Source organism: Coenobita brevimanus, chromosome 95 (genome assembly GCF_032717465.1).
Source record: "Coenobita brevimanus isolate Jiangsu-jjx chromosome 95, ASM3271746v2, whole genome shotgun sequence".
Lineage (NCBI taxonomy): Eukaryota > Metazoa > Arthropoda > Malacostraca > Decapoda > Coenobitidae > Coenobita > Coenobita brevimanus.
Window position 1 is genome coordinate 34,640,907 of NC_137048.1, and position 22,500 is coordinate 34,663,406.

At 44.9% G+C, this 22,500-nt stretch overlaps 1 protein-coding gene across 1 annotated transcript in view; it reads left to right on the forward strand.

Moving 5' to 3' along the window:
• The window catches only part of LOC145413128 (uncharacterized), a 53,724-nt gene that overhangs the window by 178 nt on the left and 31,046 nt on the right, over positions 1-22,500 (forward strand). The window contains exons 2-6 of the mRNA XM_080282846.1: positions 382-438; positions 628-738; positions 2,451-2,580; positions 2,659-2,997; positions 8,768-8,957. Coding sequence (XP_080138972.1) covers positions 382-438; positions 628-738; positions 2,451-2,580; positions 2,659-2,997; positions 8,768-8,957 — 827 coding nt within the window. The remainder of the gene's footprint in view (positions 1-381; positions 439-627; positions 739-2,450; positions 2,581-2,658; positions 2,998-8,767; positions 8,958-22,500) is intronic.

The window sequence follows — 22,500 nt, forward strand, 5'->3', positions numbered from 1 at the left end:
CCACACTCATACACCCTGCACCACCACAACCACTACAGCACCACACTGATCACACGCAGCAGACGCAACAGTCAGCACCACCACACCACAACGCGCCACAGCACACTCAGCCACACCAGTTACCACACCAGAACCAACCACCACCACCACCACCACCACCACAGCACAAACCAGACCTCCCACACCAACCTCCACCACAGCCACAACCATCACAGCCGCAGCTCAAGCCAAACCACATACAAATACAGCAAATACCACAACAGCAGCAGCAACAACAACAAGAACAACAACAACAGCAACAACACAAGGCAAGCTACATCATAACACAACAGACACAGGACCGAACACACATACAGCAGCAGAGAACACAGCAACAACAGCAGCCATTACAACAACAACAACAGCAACAACAACAACAACAACCTCAGGAAGCACAGCATAAACCACAACCACAACAGCAGCAGCCACAACTAAGAACACCCCCACAAATACAACCTCAACAGAAACAAGACAGACTACAACAACACCAGCCACAGCCACCACCACCACAACATCAGCAACAACAACAACAAAAACTACAAGGGCAGCAAGTATATCAACAACAACAACAACAACAACAAAAGCCACAACAAGGACAACAAATATACCAACAACAACAGCAGCAGCAGCAACAACAACAACAGCAACATCAACAGAGACCAAAGCCACTCCACAGCTCCAACCCCTCGGCTACTAGAGGTAAGATGCAATAATAATAATAATAATAAAAAAAAAAAATAATAATAATAATAATAGAGATTCGAACCAGTGTACGTAGCAGTTTGTACTCCACCCCATTGCTGCCAAGCCAGGTGATATAATTTTGGCCTGGGTGTACTGCGATGATGTGTGTGATAAACTCTAAGGAAGCTGATCTCCACATTTCCCATTCACACCTGAAGTAGGCTGTCCACCTGTCTCGTTAAATGGAAGCCTGACTGTGATTGTGTAGCTGACCTGCTTTTTTTTTTTTTTTTTTTTTTTTTTTTAATGTACTGACTTCATTCTTGGGTCAGAATACTTTGCTACGTATTCTGCATCTTGGGTCTACCAGCAGTTTTTGCAACCATTAAGAGTAGATTGCTCTCTCTCTCTCTCTCTCTCTCTCTCTCTCTCTCTCTCTCTCTTTATATATATATATATATATATATATATATATATATATATATATATATATATATATATAAACGCTACCTCAGACGGTGGTAGTCAGGCAAGAATAGTATATTAAATTGCAGTAATTTTATATGCATAAACGCCCTGTGGGTGTTGGACCGGTTACTGGGTACGGTAGTAAATAAGGAGCGAGAAGAAAAATAATAATGTATACAGTAAAGGAATAAGTAAGAATATTAAAACAAATTCAACCCATCTGTATAAATAATGTCAGTGTGAGAAAGACGGTGTGTATTACTTAGCATAATACATCTGATGACAGTCTGGCCTGTCCTCAGCCTCTGATATTATCCCCTTCACTACAATGACGCGAGGTTTTTCCATGCCATCCCCACACTGTATTATTTGGATCTAGAGACACTTTTCAGACTTGAGGGGTTAAGTGAATAAGTATAACCCTCATTAACCTGTTTATTAAGAGACGCCTTTCAGAGTCTGATAGTTTGGAAGCCGCAAGAATAAAGGTATAGCAGGTCATCTGACACGAGGGGTTAAAAGCTGAGAAAAAATAACTATCATAGAAAATCATCTTCACCCCTTATTTCCCAGCGTTTTAACTTCTCATACCCCCATACAGAGAGAGAGAGAGAGAGAGAGAGAGAGAGAGAGAGAGAGAGAGAGAGAGAGAGAGAGAAGATATTTATAAAGCTCCACACCCTTGTCTCGCTCCAACACTAAAAATCGCGTACAAATCCACCATCTCTTACAGATACTTTACTACGAACCACAGAAACTCTCTAATAGTCTTCCATCCATACCATACATATGGTGTGTAAAACCTTCGTACGCTCGAGTTATCCTAGAAATGGGCGATTGACTTCCGTAGACTTTTAAAATACTATTCTAGAAATGGGAGATTAACTTCCGTAGACTTCAAAAAATAATAATAATAAAATCCTAGAAATGGGAGATTAACATCCGTAGACTTTCTTATAATTCCGCCTATCCCTGTAAGAATGTAGGAGTTTAGAGTTTTCGTCATTTTGCCGCTTATTTCCCGTATCTCATTGGCAGAGCAAGACAGTACAGCAGCTCTTCTTCCTTTCCATATAATATTTTCTTTTTGACTAGCACCGTTATCTGGTGTTTGGTATGTTGTTACAGATCTGCATTATACTCAACTTTCTGTATTACTTTCTGCCCTTCCTATGAAATTTCAGTGACACCTCAGTTTTTATTGTTGTTTTTTATTTTTTTGTTCATTGTACTTATAATTTGTCTTTCTCCACCCCCAGTTCTGGTGACGGCCGCCCCAGCCTCCACTTCCGCCCCCTCCACCCACCGAACCTCCACCCACCGCTCCACCTCCCGCATCAACACCCTTATCGCGCCCGTCTCCAGGACCACCCCCGCCCTCACGCCCACGCCCGCGCCCACGCCCAGGCCCCCACACGCCACCACGCCCGCCGCCAGAACCACCATCGTCATCCCGCCCGCGCCGAGACCCACAACCATCACAGCACCGCCCACGTCCCGAACCACGCCCACCACCTCTCAAAGAACCACGCCCACAGCATCCCAGAGAACCACGCCCACAACCTCTCAGAGAACCACCCCAACGGCATCTCAGAGAACCACGCCCACCGCCTCGCAACGAACCACGCCCACCGCCTCTCAAAGAACCACGCCCACCGCCTCCCAGAGAACCACGCCCACCACCACCTCCTCGTCGCAGAGAACCACGCCCATCGCCCGAACCTGCCGCCTCACCCCGTCCTCCATCCGCCTCACGCCCACCGCCCACACCCAGCGACCCCCACCCCTACGACCCCTGCCTCGGCGGTGAGTAGTAGTAGTAGTGTAGTAGTAGTTGTAGTATTAGTAGCAGTAGTTATAACCGCCAGGCTGATCTGAGCGTGAACCCAGTAATTGTTCCAAGCGTTCTTCATTCCACCCAAATCCACCTTCTCGTATATGCTCCTCCACTTTATCCTGGCTAATCCCCAGTCCTTCACATCCTAGGCTATCTTCTAACATATCCTGCATCCTCTAGCGGTATAACGTTCATCTTCTAGCAGTATATTATCCATCCTCTAGCATATATTACCCATTATATCCTCCCTCTTACATTCTTTCCAATATAATCCTTCATCCCAACCCCCATTTAAGAATACGGTATACGCGTTAGATTTCTCCTCCGTCTTTTTTTTTTTTTTATGCAAGGAAGAAGGAACCAAAGGCCAGGAACCCCTCCCAGTTGCATCCTTGCCTAGAAGAGATTTAATTGGCTTGACTGCTGGGTTGATGTGTGGATAAGTTGGATATTGTGATTGACGGTGGTGTGCTTTGATGAGTGGGGTTGATAGTGTTGGTGATGGATTGATGGCTGTGGGGGCGTGGCAGGCAGGGGCTATCTCACCTGCTTTCTCTCGCTCTCTTACTCACTTCTCCTCTCTCTCTCTTACAGACAGGCGTTTAAGAGAGAGAGAGAAAGAGAGAGAGAGAGAGGGGCATAAAAACACACGAGCACAGTATCACGTACACAAACACGGATGTAAGCACGTACACACACACACACACACACACACACACACACACACACACACACACACACACACACACACACACACACACACACACACACACACACACACACACACACACACACACACAGCAACTCTGTCCTGTAGACGTGTGTATTTGCACGCCCATATGCACAACACAATCGTAAGTAGCCTATATTTGCATACAGGAATACGTACACACACACACACACACACACACACACACACACACACACACACACACACACACACACACACACACACACATTTACATTTTTCTTGCCATTATGTATGTGTAACTGTTCAAGAGAGAGAGAGAGAGAGGGAGAGAGTGCCAGAAGCAGGTGTTTATCTCTCACCTCACCTACCACCCCCACCAGCCATATTACCAGTGCCTAAATGGGGAGGCAGGTAGGCAGTAGTGAGGCAGGTCAGGACGTGAGGCAGGTCAGGGGGAGGCAGGTCTAATGAGGGGGTGTTAGGCAGGTGGGGGGTTGTGATGGCAGGGCGAAAAGATAAGAGGGTTTGAAGAGAAAACTACACGTCTTAAATAATTTATCTTCTAACTCCAGGCTCTCAGTACGGCTTCTTATTAGTTGGGGGTCTCTCTCTCTCTCTCTCTCTCTCTCTCTCTCTCTCTCTTGTCAGTTAGGTTTTCTCTCCGTCTTTCTCTTCAGCAGGTCTTGGCACAACTTATTAAATTCGCTTCGCTTTCTCGGGCAGTCGGTTCTCAAGCCGGTCGGAGTGTTAAACAAAGTATGTTTTCTGTTATCCCTGCTCACTCCTTGAAGAAAAAAGAAAAAAAAAAAAAAAAAAAGGAAAATCGCTTGAACATCTTGGGTCCAATTCTGATAGTCTTCTGAAATTAGCATCCTCACCGTCTAATCCCTCCTTTGTCCCCCTTCCTTCCTCCCCTCACAGTAGTATGGGATTTGTAGCATTTCCCCACACAACCGTCACTTCACTTCCCAGGTCCCTATATTAAGTTCCAAGTAAGCTAAATCTCTCTTATTCCACCCGTTACACCTTTTCCCAGGGCAGTTGTTCCCCCGGTCTAACCTTTACATAATATTCTGAAAAATGACCGACAACACACAGCCCTCCATTTACAGTCAAGGGAAAGGATTTACAAACACATATATGATCAGTGCCATGTCCTATATAGAGTTTGTTTACCAGGAAGGACGCGGGAGGTAATGTCGAGTCCTTCCATTATCTCTTGTCTCCTGGAAAAAAAAATCTTGGTTACGAAGGGAAATATATAGTAGGTTCATATATATTTCTTTAAGTAGGTAGATCAAGGGAAAGAGAGTCTAGAAACCTGCCCATCTCTAGTTCTTCCTGGTAAAAGATATCTTAAGTTACGACATGGGATCGATCGTAACTCGGGATTTATTTCTGCAGGAAGAACTAGACATTGGAGGATTTATTTCTGCAGGAAGAACTAGGACATTGGAGGATTTATGTCGACAGGAAGAACTAGGACATTGGAGGATTTATTTCGACAGGAAGAACTAGACATTGGAGGATTTATTTCTGCAGGAAGAACTAGGACATTGAAGGATTTATTTCGATAGGAAGAACTGGGACATTGGAGGATTTATTTCTGCAGGAAGAACTAGACATTGGAGGATTTATTTCTGCAGGAAGAACTAGGACATTGGAGGATTTATGTCGACAGGAGGAACTAGGACATTGGAGGATTTATTTCGATAGGAAGAACTGGGACATTGGAGGATTTATTTCGACAGGAAGAACTAGGACATTGGAGGATTTATTTCGACAGGAAGAACTAGACATTGGAACATTCTGGAGTCGCCTTTCCTTGTACGTCCTGTTAAAAATAGCGAATGCTTGCGATGGAATTTTTCTCGTAACTAATAATTGTCTTTATAGGAGCAACGGGAGATATTGAATGCTGAGTTGTACTAGTAAATTAACACTAGAACTCGATGCTAGTCACGAAGAAGTTTTGTGGATAGGAAAGAGTTGTAGCCCTGTCTGTCCCGTATTCATGTTAGTTGAGGAAGCTCCCCAACACCTTTTCCTAAGCGATTTGTTTTGGTTATTACGCCTTACTGTCTTATTCTGTTATATAAATCGTTCAAGCATCGCCATACTCTGCATACATAACCCACGAAAGGATACTAACCAGCCATAACCAAAAATAAATCGCTAAGGAAGAGGTACTAGGGACCCCTCTAACCCAAAGACAGTACTAACCTGAGTCTGCCGCTGAGCTACGTAAAATAAGCCGCAAAAGAGACAAAAATCTGGACCAGGTTAGTGTGAATCAACTATAGTATGACACGGAGAAAAATGCAACTCCGAAGTGAATTGGTGTAAGAGTCAGTGGGGCGGGGAAAGGCTTGGGGTAGGTCGCGGCGAGAGACACGGCTAACACTTGGCCTGGTCTATAAGTTATCCAAAGAGGAGTTTCACCGATGCTCCTTTTATGCTTAACTGGGATCTATTTCAAGCCAACTGTACTGGTTTGCGAGATCTCTTAGGCAATTGTAGTGATCTTCTTCTCAAACGTCGAGGGAGGTATGTGATAGGTCTCTCTCTCTCTCTCAGATAGTTTATATACTTGTTTCCCTCTTCAGGCTGGCAGTATATATATTTTTTCTGACCACCTCCTATATATACACACTCGTTTAACCAGGGGGGAAATGAGAGACTTGCAAATTTTCTTTAGTTGGTCCTTAAATATATCAAAGTGGTGTCTAGAGTACCAATTATTTTTTTTAAGGGAGCTAATGTTTTTTTCTGAATATATATATTTTTTTAATTCTTTTTATGGGGGTGGATTTCTTTGATTTGGGTGTTGTCGAAAGTTGAGATTATTATTTTTAGGGATCCTGATGTTTCTTTAATCTCTCTCTTTTTTTTTTTTAATAATGATTTTATTTATTTAATGACATGATCGTGTGTGATATCCCTTTTTTCCTGTTTCTTGATTCAACTCACTCCAAGCGCACACACACACACACACACACACACACACACACACACACACACACACACACGTACAACCAATTTCACCAAACCCCAAATCACAGCCTAACCAGTTGCGTCCATATTTTTTTTGCCTTTCATCCAAGATTATATTATTAAGATTTATAAATGAACAGGCTAATGGAGGCGTAGCGGGTGTAAAATACAGGCTTTTGTGGCGAGCGGGAAAAATCTGAGTGTAGTGGTGGGGGGTTAAATCGTCCTCTCTGGAGTTTTAAATCATCTACTTCTGGGTTTTGATCGTCTGCTCTCAGGCTTAAATCGTCCGCGCGGGGCTTTAAATCGTCCGCACGGGGCTTTAAATCGTCTTATTGGGGACTTTAAATCACCTGCTTGGGGGCTTTAAATCACCTTGTGGGCTTTAACTGGTCCTCGCTGGGCTTTAAATCGTCCACATAGGGGTTTAAATCGTCTGCTTGGGCCTTTAAACTGTAGAAATTTAAAGGGAAATCGAATGTTTGTTTTGGTGTTAAGGCAGGTCAGGGATGTTTACGACTTTTAGGCTCCGTGGGTACATGACAGTGAGATATGCTGCCCCTCCCGTGCCCTCTGTCTCCCCCCCCCTCTTCTTCTCCCCCGCCTCTCCACTCTTCCCCTCTCTCTCCTCTGCTTCTCTCCCCACCGCTCTCTTCCATCCCCTCTCCTCTCCTCCTCTCTCCCTTTCCTCTCCCCTCTCTCGTTCCCCTTTCATACTTCTTCTTTCGTCCGTCTCTTCTCCCTGTCTCCCTCCACCGTTCCCCCTTCCTTCTTCTCATCTTTCCTCCCCCTTTCCCCTGTTGCCTTCCCTCCCCTCACCCTGGTGGGGAAGAGGTGAAGTGTATCTGTGTGTGTGTGTTTCTCATCATCATTATCATCATCATCATCATCATTCATCACAATCAACACACCACACCACACCACACCACAGCACACCACACCACACCACACCACACCACACCACACCACACCACACCACACCACCACCTGTGTCAATCAGGCAGGGGAAACAAACTGGAAACAAGCCTCTGCCAACTTTCTCCACCCCGACTTATCGCTTGTTAGCCCGTACCGCCCACTGCACTAACGGGTCGCATCTGGATCTCTGCCTATCTCATCCTCTCTCTGCATCTGCGGGAGGCTGCTCTCTTACTTTAATTGCCCAGCTGTTATCCGTGCTACGATATATGAACAGCGCATGACCCTTTCCCCCGAGTGTTTTGCGATTAAGGACCGTAGGTGGCATATAAGAGGCTTCCAAGCACCTCTTCCTTAGCGATGTATTTGGCATATTACACGTGAACATTCTCTGGTAGCGTGTGTAGGTATATCGTATTAATATCTACATAGTTTGCAGCAGTAGTATACAAAAGGATACTGGTGTTTCGTGCAGAATGAATTGGTAAAGAGGAGCTGTTAGGAAAGGTAAATCTTGTAGCCTCGTCTGTTGCTGAGTCCAAGTAGGTGTGTATGTACCTCTCCGCAACATACCCAACATTATATCTCCAGGCCTATCACACCAATCACAAATTTTCCTTGTACGATCCGCCTGGGTATTTGTTTCCTTTGAGTTATATCGTCAGCGGTGTAGCCAGAGGTGGAGGGGAGGCGCATACCTCTATTTACGATCATAAATACTACGTCGTTAAATCTGAGGTACTTAATTAAATACTCCAGGTATCATTAGAGAGCATGTATTAGTGATATATATATTTGCTGTATATATATAATGGTCCAAGTCTGTGTGTGGAGGGGGGGTGGGGGATGGGACAAACAACACAAGCAGCATCACCTAAACTAAACCTCTAAACTATTTTCGGTTTCACTCACTGTACAGTCTTGACCAGAGTTCTTCTTCTCACTAACCTGCAGTCCTCCATGTCAGAAATAAATAGGTAAGTGACTTGATGAGCTCCCCTACTTCCCTCTCGACTTCGCAACTGTCTGAATCCCTCTCCCACTCTCTCCCAGCCGAATCCACCCTATCCCCACCCAATCTAATCTAGGTATAACAGAACCACCTAACCTAACTTGACCTGACATTTGACCCGCAGGCCGCCGTCGTCCGGGATGGGGTCAGCGGGGTCAGTGCACGTCAGCGGGGGTCTGGGGTCGCTGTCCAGCACGAGGGGGCGTCAGAGGAACAGCGTGGCGGTGGTGGACTCCAGGGAACACATCTACGAGGAGCTGGAGCTGTGTAGGGGACCACCAAAACTAGCACCTGTGTCTGGGGTGCTGCCACAGGTGAGTTTTATCTATTTATTTATGCGTTTATCTATCTATCTATCTATTCGTTTATTCCCCTTCCCTGTTCCTGACGTGTGAAGCTGACCGACTTTCTCGAGGTCAGTAGTTGGGCATGTGGAGGGACAGAGCGTGTCAGGTGTGTGTGTGTGTGTGTGTGTGTGTGTGTGTGTGTGAGAGAGAGAGAGAGAGAGAGAGAGAGAGAGAGAGAAAGAGAGACTACAAGAAGTGAGTGGAGGTAGGTCAGTGTCAGAAAAGAGTGTGGTATGTTAGAAGGTTGACAGTCCAAGTTGCATATCAGATTAGCCTGCTGTGTGTGTGTGTGTGTGTGTGTGTGTGTGTGTGTGTGTGTGTGTGTGTGTGTGTGTGTGTAACAACTGATGTGCAAACCTTAGTAAAAATATTGTAGAGTCTCAGTGAATAAATTTATCAGTAGTGGCGTATTTAAAGCTTCAGTGTTGTGCTTTGTCTTATTATAACCCGTATTCTCGCTGGTTAAGGAAGCTCCCTAATACCTCTCCGTAAGCGATTTGGTTTACTTAGTGCATTTTACTATCCTGTTCTGTTCCGTAAATCCTAACATCGCCATTCTCTGCATAAGTAGCGTACAAAGGGTTATTAACTAGCCATATCCAAGAATAAATCGCTATGGAAGAGGTGTTTGGGAGCCTCCTTAAGCCTCTCAGCCTAGAAACATTACCCAGCAGAGGAAAACGGGAAGAGGTGTTATATTAAGCAAATTCTGTCTGCAACTGTACATAAATGTATTGTGTTTTAAAATGATTTAATGAAACGTCTGTCTGCCAATTCCTCATACGTTGGTGATGTTTGTGTAGGAGAAAATATAGAACGTAATGGAAAAATATAGGAGTTGGTTTTATTATTATCATAGAAAACGACCCGCAATAGTTTTCTTTCACAAAATTTAAGGGGAGACGTTGTAGGATGTTGAGCTGTGATTTCAGTACTAAAGATGATTGTTTTGCTACTGACAAGATTTACTGAACTTTTAGAGAACCCCCCCCCCTCTCTCTCTCTCTCTCTCTCTCTCTCTCTCTCTCTCTCTCTCTCTCTCGTACCCCAGGCCTAGAACAGGGTCGTATGAGGGGAAGAGGGAGGGAAGGAAAGCAGGGGTTAGGGAGGGGGAGGGGAGAGAAGGTACGAGTAGGGAAGGGTGAGGGTAGGAGGGTAGGGGTGTAGGTGGGAGAGGGGTGGGTATTAGGGTCATGTTATACCCTTGTCTCCCCCTCTTGCCCCTCCCCATACCCCACCTCCACCACCCTCCCCCTCCCCCATCCTCGTCTCACAAAGGGGATTCTCAGTGACTCATTTTGAGAGAGAGAGAGAGAGAGAGAGAGAGAGAGAGAGAGAGAATGAATGTGTGTGTGTGTGTGTGTGTGTGTGTGTGTGTGTGTGTGTGTGTTTGAGCATGTGCGTGTCTGGTTGTAACGGTATATGCATGTCAGTACGTGAGAGAGAGAGAGAGAGAGAGAGAGAGAGAGAGAGAGAGAGAGAGAGAGTGAGTTTGTGTGTGTGTAATTCACCGGGTCGGTCAGGATCTCTTGATAGTCGTGATCGTCAGCTTTTACCCTCCCGGAAGGGAGCTGAAAGCTCATATGATCCGATCTAAGGGCAAGGCTGTGACCTTCACACACGCACACACCCGTCCCCTTGCTCAAGGGGGACAGTAACCACCCACTTCGTCAGTGAAACTTTTCGCAACCTGAGCAAGGCGCGAACTCCCGTCCACCAGTTGGCAAGCGGGAACGTTACCACTGCACCAGCGAGCGGTGGTTTTTTTTTTTTTTTTTTTTTTTTTAAATAAGAGATAACACCATTAATTAGCTAGGGCCCGGGGACCGCTCGCCACTCGGACCTCGGGAGGTCTGCACTCACCCCGCGCACCGCTCGGGCCGAGACACGGCACTGACCGGGGCTACCCTAGACGGATCCAGGCGCACGTCCCTCTCTAATTAATGATGCTATCAGTGTGTGTGTGTGTACGTAGCTGGGATGGCACGTGTTTACATACAATTTCGTGTATGTTTGTTGGCTCAGAATACAAGCACAACTGTCACACACACACACACACACACACACACACACACACACACACACACACACACACACACACACACACACACACACACACACACACACACACACCTAATTTTAGTCATAATAGTAATGACTCTCTCTCTCTCTCTCTCTCTCTCACACACACACACACACACACACACACACACACACACACACACACACACACACACACACACACACCTAATTTTAGTCATAATAGTAATGACTCTCTCTCTCTCTCTCTCTCTCTCTCAGGCCTACACCCTCATTCTTAGGCCCATGTACTAGCATATGCCTAACCCTATTCAGCCTAGCCACTTCCTGCCTCACCCTGCCTCACCCGCCCATCCATCATCGTCTCACCCCACCCACCTACTCACCCTGCGTCACCCCACCTACTATTTACCTGCCCACCTACCTGTTCTGCTATCATTTCTGCTTGCCTGCTTACCTGCCTATCTATTTGACTATCTGCTCTTCCTGCCTGACTACCTGCCTACCTGCTGTACCTGCGTAATTGACAGTTCTACCTACCTGCTGCTTATCCGTCTGCCTACCTACTTACTGATCTCTGCCTCTGCCTATCTGTCAGTTGGTCTCTTGGTCTGTTCATCTGCTTTCATCTACCTACCTACCTACATACATACATACACACATACATACATACATACATACATACATACATACGTGTGAACATTCTGAATAGTTCTCACGTACATGTTTTTCTCTATATTCTCATCGGTAGTAGTCTTGAGAGAGAGAGAGAGAGAGAGAGAGAGAGAGAGAGAGAGAGAGAGAGAGAGAGAGAGAGATTAGTCTGATTAAGGATTTTCTGCCTAGTGAATAAAGTGAATTGGGATTAAGTTGGCAGGAAGTGGTGGTGTGTGTGTGTGTGTGTGTGTGTGTGTGTGTGTGTGTGTGTGTGTGTGAGAGAGAGAGAGAGAGAGAGTACTGCGAGGATCCTGAGTACACAGTTGAAATGAGAGGCGTAACCCAATACCCAGCTGGTCTCTCTCTCTCTCTCTCTCTCTCTCATTTTTACCATAGTGTCATCGCATATAAATAGAATATCAACATTTTCTTTTTTTTTTTTTAAGTAAGCGAATTTTGAGTTTCCACATGTTTGTAAGTTGAAGATTTTTATTTAATGCTAGTTTTTATTTATTTGTTTATGTTTTTACCTTTGTAGTTCATTGTTTATTTTGGCATTTAATATTGTCCTCCTCATTGCAAATCTCTTTTCTTTTCTTTTTTCTTTTTTTTTTTCTTTTCCGTGTTACTCTTGCCGACCAGCATCGAATATAGAGGGTTTGCATAGCTCTCTCTCTCTCCGTGTCGTAGTAGTAGTAGTAGTAGTTGTAGTTGTAGTAGCAGTAGTATTGAAAAGGGTTATTATCATTTTAATATATTTGAAAAGAATCACTCTGCAAAAGACCTACAAAAATTGGAGAAATATTACACGAAAATACTCTTAATCGTTGATAATATTTATTTTATTTAATGTTGCAGCAGCCATAGTAAAGAAAATATTATTACCACTTTAAAATATTAATATAGAATGAAAGAAACGCCGTGGGAAAGGCATAAAAAATGGGAAAATTATTACACCAACATGACGGCATTCGGGCCATATAGCATCGCGACAATGTTTACAAAAAAAATGGAGGTTTCGGGATAATACGCCTTCACGGTACTTGTGGCGAGCCGGTACAGTACGGGGCAAAAATTGGTCTACTATTCTGCTACGTCTTTCTAACACCTCTAACTTTTGCGATTTATTTTTGGATATGGCTGATTAATATCCCTTTGTACGCTATTTATGCCGAGTATGGCAATGTCTGAAGGATTTATATAGTATGGAACAAGGACAATAAGGTGTAATAGGCAAAATAAATCGCTTAGGGAAAGATGCTAGGGAACTTCCTTAACCAACGAGAATGAGGACCCAAGCCTCTCAAAGTTTAGGATTATTAGCCAGTAGAGGATTGTGGGAAGAAGAAGAGATTTAAGAATTATACTCATTTTACAATAACTTGGCCTAAAAATACCATCTCCATTATGAATTTGAGTTGTATGAAGACAGAGCACTATAGAATATCATGCTAGTCACGAAAAAGTGCTATGGAAAGGATACAGTGCCTTCATATTGTCCATTTCTGCCATTAAGCTTCTTGAAATAAGCTGCAAAAGGACTAAACTTTAGGCCAAGCTAGAGTAAAACACACACACACACACACACACACACACACACACACACACACACACACACACACACACACACACACACACACACACACACACACACACACACACACACACACACACACAAAGTATAGGAGTATTTTTTTCCCCCTGGCTGTACTAACGCAACCTTGTGATGGGTTTATGGGGCCCCCAGGGTTACACAATGGGGGGTTGGCGGTTGAGGGTAGGGGAGATGGGAGTTGGGGGAGGGGTGGGTTTGTGAGGTTTTGTGGGCTAGGAGAGCGGTTGCGGGAGGGTCCTGAGGTTAGCTAAGACCATTGTTAGTCTGGCGTTAAGTTCTCTAGACTAGCATTAGGTTGTAGGGTTAAAGAGAAAGATGTAGTGAACGCATTTGCTTTGGTAAGGTCTTGTTTTATTCTTTCCTTTTCCTTTTCTTTTTTCCCTACTTCTTTTTTTGTCTTGAAGAAAACGTGTGGCATATCCTGGAGTAAAATACAAAGTTATATAATATCCTGAATGTTAGTATGATCATATTTTAACCATTTTCTTACGGTAAGTTGTTCTAAGATCGATAAAAGCAGGTGAGGTTAACTGAAGTAAAATTATCGCGTGAATATCACAGTAAAAAAGGTCAGCTACATATGAGCGTTAGTGCTAATACATCCTAAAGTATCTGAATCATCCTTTAAAGACAAACGAAGAGGTCTTATAATTTTCAGTTTTTGAGACCTGAAGGCGCTTTTGTCCATGTCCAACCACACTCCCTTGGACTTATTTCCTAGCCAGAGTAGAATCGTCTGGAGGGTTAATACTAAGGTTTGGCGTCAGAAAGTATTACCATTTTGACTTATCTCTGTATATCTCAAGTCCTTCTCATGAGCGAGGGGTGAGGACGGCCATGGCGGAGCGGCGGGTGAATGGGTGTTTAGCCGAGGGTGAGATAATTCTTCTCCCACCATTCAGTCGCCTGTTGCCCCTTCACAATGCCCTCCTCCCTCCCTCATTCCCTCATAGTCATGCCAGCCCTCCATGCTCCGTGTAGGCACGAACATGGACGCGTTTCAGTGCCTTCTTACACACATTGTTTCCATAGACGATTTTCCAGACACAATTTTCCCTAAGATTTTCGTTCAGGAAGGAGTAACGAAAGCAAACTATAGCCAGATTTGTGATTTTTTTTTGGACTTGACTGTATCCGGTGTAACGCTTGAGTCATCAGTAAACCTGGGCGAAGTTATGGCCAGTGACAAAAACAAATGAAGATCGAGACGACGTGAGCCTCAGCGGGCCGGCCAGCCAATCAACGGCCTTCCCGCCAATTCCACGGCCGTGCGCGGGGACTCAGCGACGCTGGAACGAGTTTTTTTTTTTTTTTTTTTTTTTTTTTTTTTTGTCAAGAGCTCATTACAGCGTGAATGAAAGCGCTTGCCAAGTTCACATTCCTCTCGTTCCCTCGCGTGACGTTAAGCGGCTTGGAATAACGAAGAGGATGTTGAGGAGAATTAGATGAGTCGCAGAAGATGAACCAAAATACCTGAGGGACATATTTCACTGGGGGGACAAATCTAGCATGGACTTTTGTAATTTTTATCCACATACCAACGTCGCTTACAGAAAAGAAAAATGCTTATATGATGAAGTATAAGGCTGTGTTCTTTCTGTTGATTGAGCTGTTATACTGAGGTACACAGCAGCCTAAGACGGCGGCAGTTTATTGATAATTTATGTGGGTAAGAAAACACACTGGACAGGTGAATGTTGCCAGCCACATATCGGCTTTGCTTGGAGGAAAGAAAAAATCTTCATCTTCGTATGCCTTGCCTCGGTTAATGCAACGGTGATGCTCAAGTAAATTAAAGTACATCGGCGAAACAAGACACAGGACAATTTTCTAGACCCACACCAACACATCCCAAAAGGTGTTCTCATTCTTAGTACACACGTCTCAGATACACCCCAAATGCACACCACATGCACCTCAGACATGGCAGACATTACCTTGTCGATGCAGCAAAAATCTGTGGAAGTAAAAGTGTGATGGTAAAAATTCTGTGGTTCCAGTTTCTAAGGTTTCATCCGCGAAAAAGGTGCAGTGACTCAGTGGCTGACAGTGTGCTGGACACACGCTTGATGTGGCCGTCCATGGAAATCCAGCAGAAACGTTGTGAAGGCGAATTCGTTAGCAGCAGGCTACGTCAAGAAACCACAGGTCAACACTTTTCAATAAATATATCTTTGGAAATTGGGTTCATACTGTAATAAATTACATAAAACCTTGAAAATATGCTTTAAAGTTGACAGACCACACTGATACACGTACCAACTTTTCTTGTAGAATATAAAAATATTTCCTTCTGGGTTTCTTTCGTTGCTGCGTTGATTCTGTGTTCAATAATAATCTGTTCTGTAAAATGTCTGTGCTTTGATAATGTAATACATAAGTCTCAGAAAAAAAAATTTAAGACCTGAACTTGTCAAGTACGTTTGAAAACTAGCTTGCTTTTTGTAACTAGCAAGAGCCTGGCCAGGACACGCGAGATTGAGCGAGATAATGGCCGCGGCGACGATATATTAAGATGGCGGCGATAAGAGAGAGAGAGAGAGAGAGAGAGAGAGAGAGAGAGAGAGAGAGAGAGAGAGAGAGAGAGAGAGAGAGAGAGAGAGAGAGAGAGAGAGAGAGAGAGCAAAATTAATGAAGTAAGGTAGGTAACTGAAATATTGGATTCATAAGGTTGGATGTGTGAGAGAGAGAGAGAGAGAGAGAGAGAGAGAGAGAGAGAGAGAGGTTGGAGACGTTCTTCCAGGGTGGTCTATGGAAAAGAACGTCATTCCCACCCGTACCACACACGAGGACTCTCTCTCTCTCCCTCTCTCTCTCTCTCTCTCTCTCTCTCTGTGTGTGTGTGTGTGTGTGTGTGTGTGTGTGTGTGTGTGTGTGTGTGTGTGTGTGTGTGTGTGTGTGTGCGCTCGTTTTGTGCGTTTTTTGTATACGTCCGGGTGATAAGCATTTTTTGGATGTGTGCTTTTTCATCTGTGAGAGAGAGAGAGAGAGAGAGAGAGAGAGAGAGAGAGAGAGAGAGAGAGAGAGAGAGGCCTAAGAGGGTGAAGTGCCTGTGGAGTATGTGCTAAGGTCTCTGTCTGTCTGTCTGTCTGTCTCTCTCTCTGTCTCTGTCTCTGTCTCTGTCTGTCTGTCTGTCTCTCTCTCTCTCTCTCTCTCTAAGCAGAGTTATAGGAGCTAAGAGAGAGGAAAGATGGAAGGAAGGAACGAAGAGGGAGAGAGATTCACGGGCAGTAGGAAGGAAGGAAGAAAAGGGAGAACGATTGAAAGAAAGGAAAAATGTAGAGAAGGAAGGAAAGAAGGAAGGAAGGAAGGAACGTTGGTAGAAGTGAATAAGGAACGGTAAGAAGGAAACAGGTATGAGAAGGAACGAGGAAGTGAAGGGAGGGAGAGGGAGGGGTGGGAAAGGAAGAATGAATGACCATGGGAAGGTGAGGGAGCGGGGAGGGAGAAGGGGGGAAGGGGAAAGAAGGAGGGAGGGAGGGAGTGGTGAAGGATAGGGAAAGGAGGGAGAGGAGAGGGGCTAAATAAGGGAGAGTGGAGGAAGGGGGGGAGAGGGAGAGGAGGAAGAGAAATAGGATAGAAGATGAGGAGGGAAAGGGGAAGGGAGGAGGATGGGAGAGGGGCTTGAGGAAAGGGGATGGGAGAGGAGAGGAAGGAAGAGGTGAGGGAGAGAGGAAGAAGGGGGGGAAGCAGTTAGGGGGGTGGGGAGGGGAGGGTTGGATGACAGGTAATATATTTTCCATTCATCCCTTCCTATGAAATTTCCAGGCCAGTTTTTCCATATTACATACAGATCCTTCTCACTTTTGCCTGCCGGATTTAGTTGACGGGATGTGTGTGTGTGTGTGTGTGTGTGTGTGTGTGTGTGTGTGTGTGTGTGTGTGTGACGTACTTTCCATGCTACTACCCTTCCTTCATATTTCTTTGTAGTTACTAGGTATGTTGGGGAGATGGGGGGATGCGGTGGGGAGTGGGGAGGAGAAGGTTAGTGGTTGGGGGGAGCGTCTTTTGAACATACCTGTCGTTACGGGAGAGGGGGGGGAAGGAGGGGAGGGGGAAGAAGGGGGAGCGGGGAGGGGGGAAGGGGCCGGTAAGAGGGCACCCACGTATCAAGTGCCAAAATTTATCGCAATTATCCCCTTTTTTCTCCATTTTCTTTTTTCCAATATCCCCAAAAATGTATATATACTTAGACCAGATAATTATGAGCCTCAGTGACCAATCTAAATGACTGGTTAATTGCTCCCTGGGCCGTTAATGAGGGTAATTAGGGGGCGGTTGGATTTTTCAGGTACCTGGCAACCCCGGGAAAGAAATGGAATGCCGAAAAGTTCAAATTAAAGTGTAACTGAAGGAGAGGTTAAGGGGGGTTCTCTCTCTCTCTCTCTCTCTCTCTCTCTCAGGGGAAAAAATAGAGTAATAAGGAAAGCAAGCAAAAAGGGTAGGGGAAGGCAGGGAGAAAGGAAAATAAGGTAACTATCTTCAAAGAAAATAGGGAAATGAATAAGGATCCTGGGAAAATAAGGAATTAAATATGATGTCCAAGAAAATTGGGAGATTGAGGCGTGTAAGGAAATAGGAAAAAATAATAGTTTGTATGGGAAATAGGGAAATGATGGGATTTATCAAGAGAAATAGGGAAATTATTGGATTTATAAGGAAATTGGTAAATAGGGGAAATAGAGGAATTGTCTAAGGAAAATGGAAGAAAATAATAGGGTGTCTGAGGAAAAGGAGAGGACTAGGATGGGAAAGATGTGTGTGAGAGAGAGAGAGAGAGAGAGAGAGAGAGAGAGAGTAATGTTTAGAGAGAAAACCAGCCCGTGTGGAGGCAGAGGGAGGGAAAGATGTCTATATATAGGAGAATCAGGAAGGAAAAAAATAGAATGAGGTGATAAGGATGGAAAGTAAGAAGGTAGACATGAAGTGAGAACAACAGGAATTACTTCAGATGAGAGAGGATAGTATTTCTCTCTCTCTCTCTCTCTCTCTGACCCACAACCGAGCTAGTGGGTGTGGGTGTGGGTGGGTGTGGGCGCGCGAGAATAGACCACAGGGTATAAATCCGGCTTCCATCTTGGCCTCCCTTCAGTTGCCCCCCAGCCTTCAGAGGGAGTGGATGCCGCCTCTCTCTCCGGGGCCTTGACGTGTGTGGCCCTCATGATTAGCACGTGCGTTTGTTTACATAATAGTGGAAAATGCGTAGTGGTGTTTTTAAAGGGTGAGATTAAGAAAAAGAGTAATTATAGGACTTTGATCTTAGTCCTGCGAGGTGAAACTGAGCTCAGTGAGATTAGTAGTGATGAAAATACCGGTAGTGAGTGAAAAAGAAGGAATGTTAAGCAATATTTCAACATACATATTGACTCATGCATAATTATTCTCTCTCTCTCTCTCTCTCTCTCTCTCTCTCTCTCTCTCTCTCTCTCTCAGGGCGCTGTTATTTTTGATGTTCCGTTCATGCAAGGGTGAACACGAGGAGGATGTACGTGTTCGAGTATGTGAACGTGTGTGTGTGTATGTAAGAGGGAATCTGTGTGTGTGTGTGTGTGTGTGTGTGTGTGTGTGAGAGAGAGAGAGAGAGAGAGAGAGAGAGAGAGAGAGGGAGAGGAGTGGTCTGTGTACTGTATAAGAGAGAGAGAGAGAGAGAGAGAGAGAGAGAGAGAGAGAGAGAGAGAGAGAGAGAGAGAGAGGAGGGGGGGATGGATGGAAATGGTTTGTGCATTGTATGAAAGAAAGTAGTGTTTGTTAAAAAAAAATTTGTAAGATATTGAGCTTGTATGTATGTATGTATTGAAGTATGTATGTGTATGAATGTATGTATTTATGTATGTATGTATGTAAGGAAATATTTAAGCAGAGAAGGGACCCTAGGCAGAAGCCGTGCAAATGTCCCTTGTGGCGAAAACTTGAACAAAGAGCAAGGCAGATGCAAGTTGCGTTCGTGTGCATGAGGAGATGTTTACACGCGTCATTGCCTGTGTGTGTGTGTGTGTGTGTGTGTGTGTGTGTGTGTGTGCCAAGTTAAATATCTGTCACATTCTACTATATACCCACACTGTTTATCTATTTCTCTAGGTCAAGTATCTATCCAGCTCCCTACCTACCAACCAGTCTATCTATCCGTCTATCAATCTATCTATGTAGAAGAGAGAAAGAATAGGAAGGATATACGTATGTGACTAGTATTAAACAAGAGGACGAGGAAAGGAAATCAGTCTCTTACTTCAGCTTGATTGTGTTTGTGTGTGTGTCCCTGTTTGGAAATATAAGTGAAATATATAGTAAACTTGTGATCTAGAAAATAGCCACAGGTGTAAATATTGCAAGGTGCGATCGATTCAAAGGTGCGATCGATTCAAAGGTGCGATCGATTCAAAGGTACGATCGATTCAAAGGTACGATCGATTCAAAGGTACGATCGATTCAAAGGTACGATCGATTGCAAGGTACGATCGATTCAAAGGTGCGATCGATTCAAAGGTACGATCGATTCAAAGGTACGATCGATTCAAAGGTGCGATCGATTCAAAGGTACGATCGATTCAAAGGTGCAATCGATTCGCAGGTACGATCGATATTGCCCAGGCGATAAATATTACCTACATTATATTACTGCATTATATTTCTAGGTTTGTATGTGGTCTGGATACGATACACATATACACAGAGCTGTTTGTGAGGCATCATTGTGTATGTAGTGCATCCTGTATCCTTTCACACTCGACTACACAATGCCATAGTGTGAGAGAGAGAGAGAGAGAGAGAGAGAGAGAGAGAGAGAGAGAGAGAGAGAGAGAGAGATGGGGGAATTTCACTAGCATTCATCATCATCTTTTCTTCTTTCCAACCTCCTCCTCCTCCTCCTCCTCCTCCTCCTCTTCTTCTTCGAGAGGTTTCACTAAGATGAGTAAAATCGTCTTGAAGAAGCCAGGGTGAATTAAATAAGGCCATTGAGGTGAAGGGGTTAAGATGCCAGAAATACCCGCTGGTTGGGGTAATGTGGGTCTGTTTCCAATTAGAGAGAGAGAGAGAGAGAGAATGTAGGATTACTGTAGGTGTTTAGAGAGCATAAGTAAAGGTTGACATTAGTGCTTGAGAGAGAGAGAGAGAGAGAGAGAGAGAGAGAGAGGATTAGGATAATGTTTCAAGCCCGTGTTTATTCTAACCATTTTTTTTCTCCTATTTTTTTGCCCTAGGATTCTCTCTCTCTCTCTCTCTCTCTCTCTCTCTCTCCCCGTCCTAGGCCTATTTTTCTTTGTGTTGGAAAAATGTATAGAATTCCTTTTTTTTTTTTTTTTTTGACCATTAACAAGGCGTGATGGATTTTTTTTTTTTTTTACATTGGACTTCGAAAAAATGGTTGGTTTTAAAAATATTCTTAGTTTCATGGATTATGTAGTTGTGTAGGTGTTTTGAGTGTGTGTGTGTGTGTGTGTGTGTGTGTGTGTGTGTGTGTGTGTGTGTGTGTGTGTGTGTCCCCAGTTTCCTCTCTTTCTCCCTCCTCCGTCTCTTCCTTCTTCCTGCTTCCTTCTCCATCCCCTCCTTCCCTACTCACTCTTCCTCTTCTCTCCCCTCCCCTCTTCTCTCCCCTCCCCTCTTCTCTCGCCACTCATTACTATTCTACCTACCACATCCCCCCACTCACCTCCTCCCCATTCTTCATTTTCTCATGTATAATCCTCCTCCCTTCCTCCCCCTCCCCCTTTACCCTCCCCTCCCCCACTCCTCCTTCCCCCTCCATCCCCCCTTCTTTTCCTCTACCACGTGTTCTTCCCCCTCCCTCACCCCCTCTTCCCTCATCCCTCCCTCTGCCTCCCCTGAAGTATTTATGCTTCTCTCTCTCTCTCTCTCTCTCTCTCTCTCTCTCTCTCTCTCTCTCTCCACGATTTCTCTTTCTTTTTCGTGTCTCATATTTGCTTATCTTTTAGACACGATTTACCGTTACTGTATCCTGTTGGTAGTCTGCTCTCTCTCTCTCTCTCTCTCTCTCTCTCTCTCTCTCTCTGTTCCTTACTCTTCTTCCCCCCCCTCTCTTTTCCCCTCATCCTCCCCTTCCCCACTCCTCTCTCTCCCCTTATCTTGTGTCTTCCTGTCATTTTCTTTCTCATTCCCTTTTCTCTTCCCCTTTCTTCATTTCTCCTCTCTTTCTTCCCCTCTCTTCTCTCTCTTCCCCTCCCCTCTCCCGTCTTCTCTTTCCACTCCCCCTCTTTTTCCGCCTGTCAGCTTTCCATTCACCTCTCGTATACTTTGAGTCACACCTGTCACCTGTCAGTCACCTTCACCCCCTTACCTGCCACCGTACACCTCTCACACCTCTCTCTCACGCCTCTCTTCACGCCTTGCTCCACCTCGCTCACTCCTCTCACTTCTCACCCCCCCCATCACTCTCATACCCCTCTCACGCCTCTCCAACACCCCACTCACACCTCTCTCACACATCCCACTTACACCTCTCACATCCCGTTTACATTTTTCACATCCCATACCTCCCTCACACCTGCCTCACATCACACTCGTCTCCTATCCCTCTCACACCCCTCTCTCACCTCCTTCTCACACCTCTCTCACGCCTCTCACCTCCCCCACCTTTCTCACACCTCTCTCTCACCTCTCACACCTCTCTCTCACCCCTCCGTCGCACCCCCGGCAGTAAAGCAAACACCGCCTGGCCGTTCAGTGAAAGACGTGCAGTAGGGGTCAATATTCCCCTTTACGCTTACCGGGGTTCGCACTAATGGACAGAACTTTATTTTTTCAACGGTGTTCATTGATTTAGCGAGATTTTTATTATTATTATTATTATTATTATTATTATTGATTACTTTAGCCTGAGTTTGTTGCTTCTAGTCATCTTTTGCTAATCAAGATGCAAGCGCGTTTGGTGACTGATGGTGGTTAATGTTAGCAATACCTGTGTGTGTGTGTGTGTGTGTGTGTGTGTGTGTGTGTGTGTGTGTGTGTGTGTGTGTGTGTGTACGTATAACCTCAACCAAACACACATCTATAATAATCTTCCTCCCCAACGAGAAACCCAACTACATTTTATCAGCCTAGTGGGACAGGTGGGGCACTTAGAGGTCTTCTAAGAGCGTCAAACCTACCCGTGCAGCCTCACAACAGTATCCGATCCTCCTCTTCCCCGTGACTGCCTGGTAACATGGCCTATCCAACCCCTTCAGGACGAGGGTGGGATAG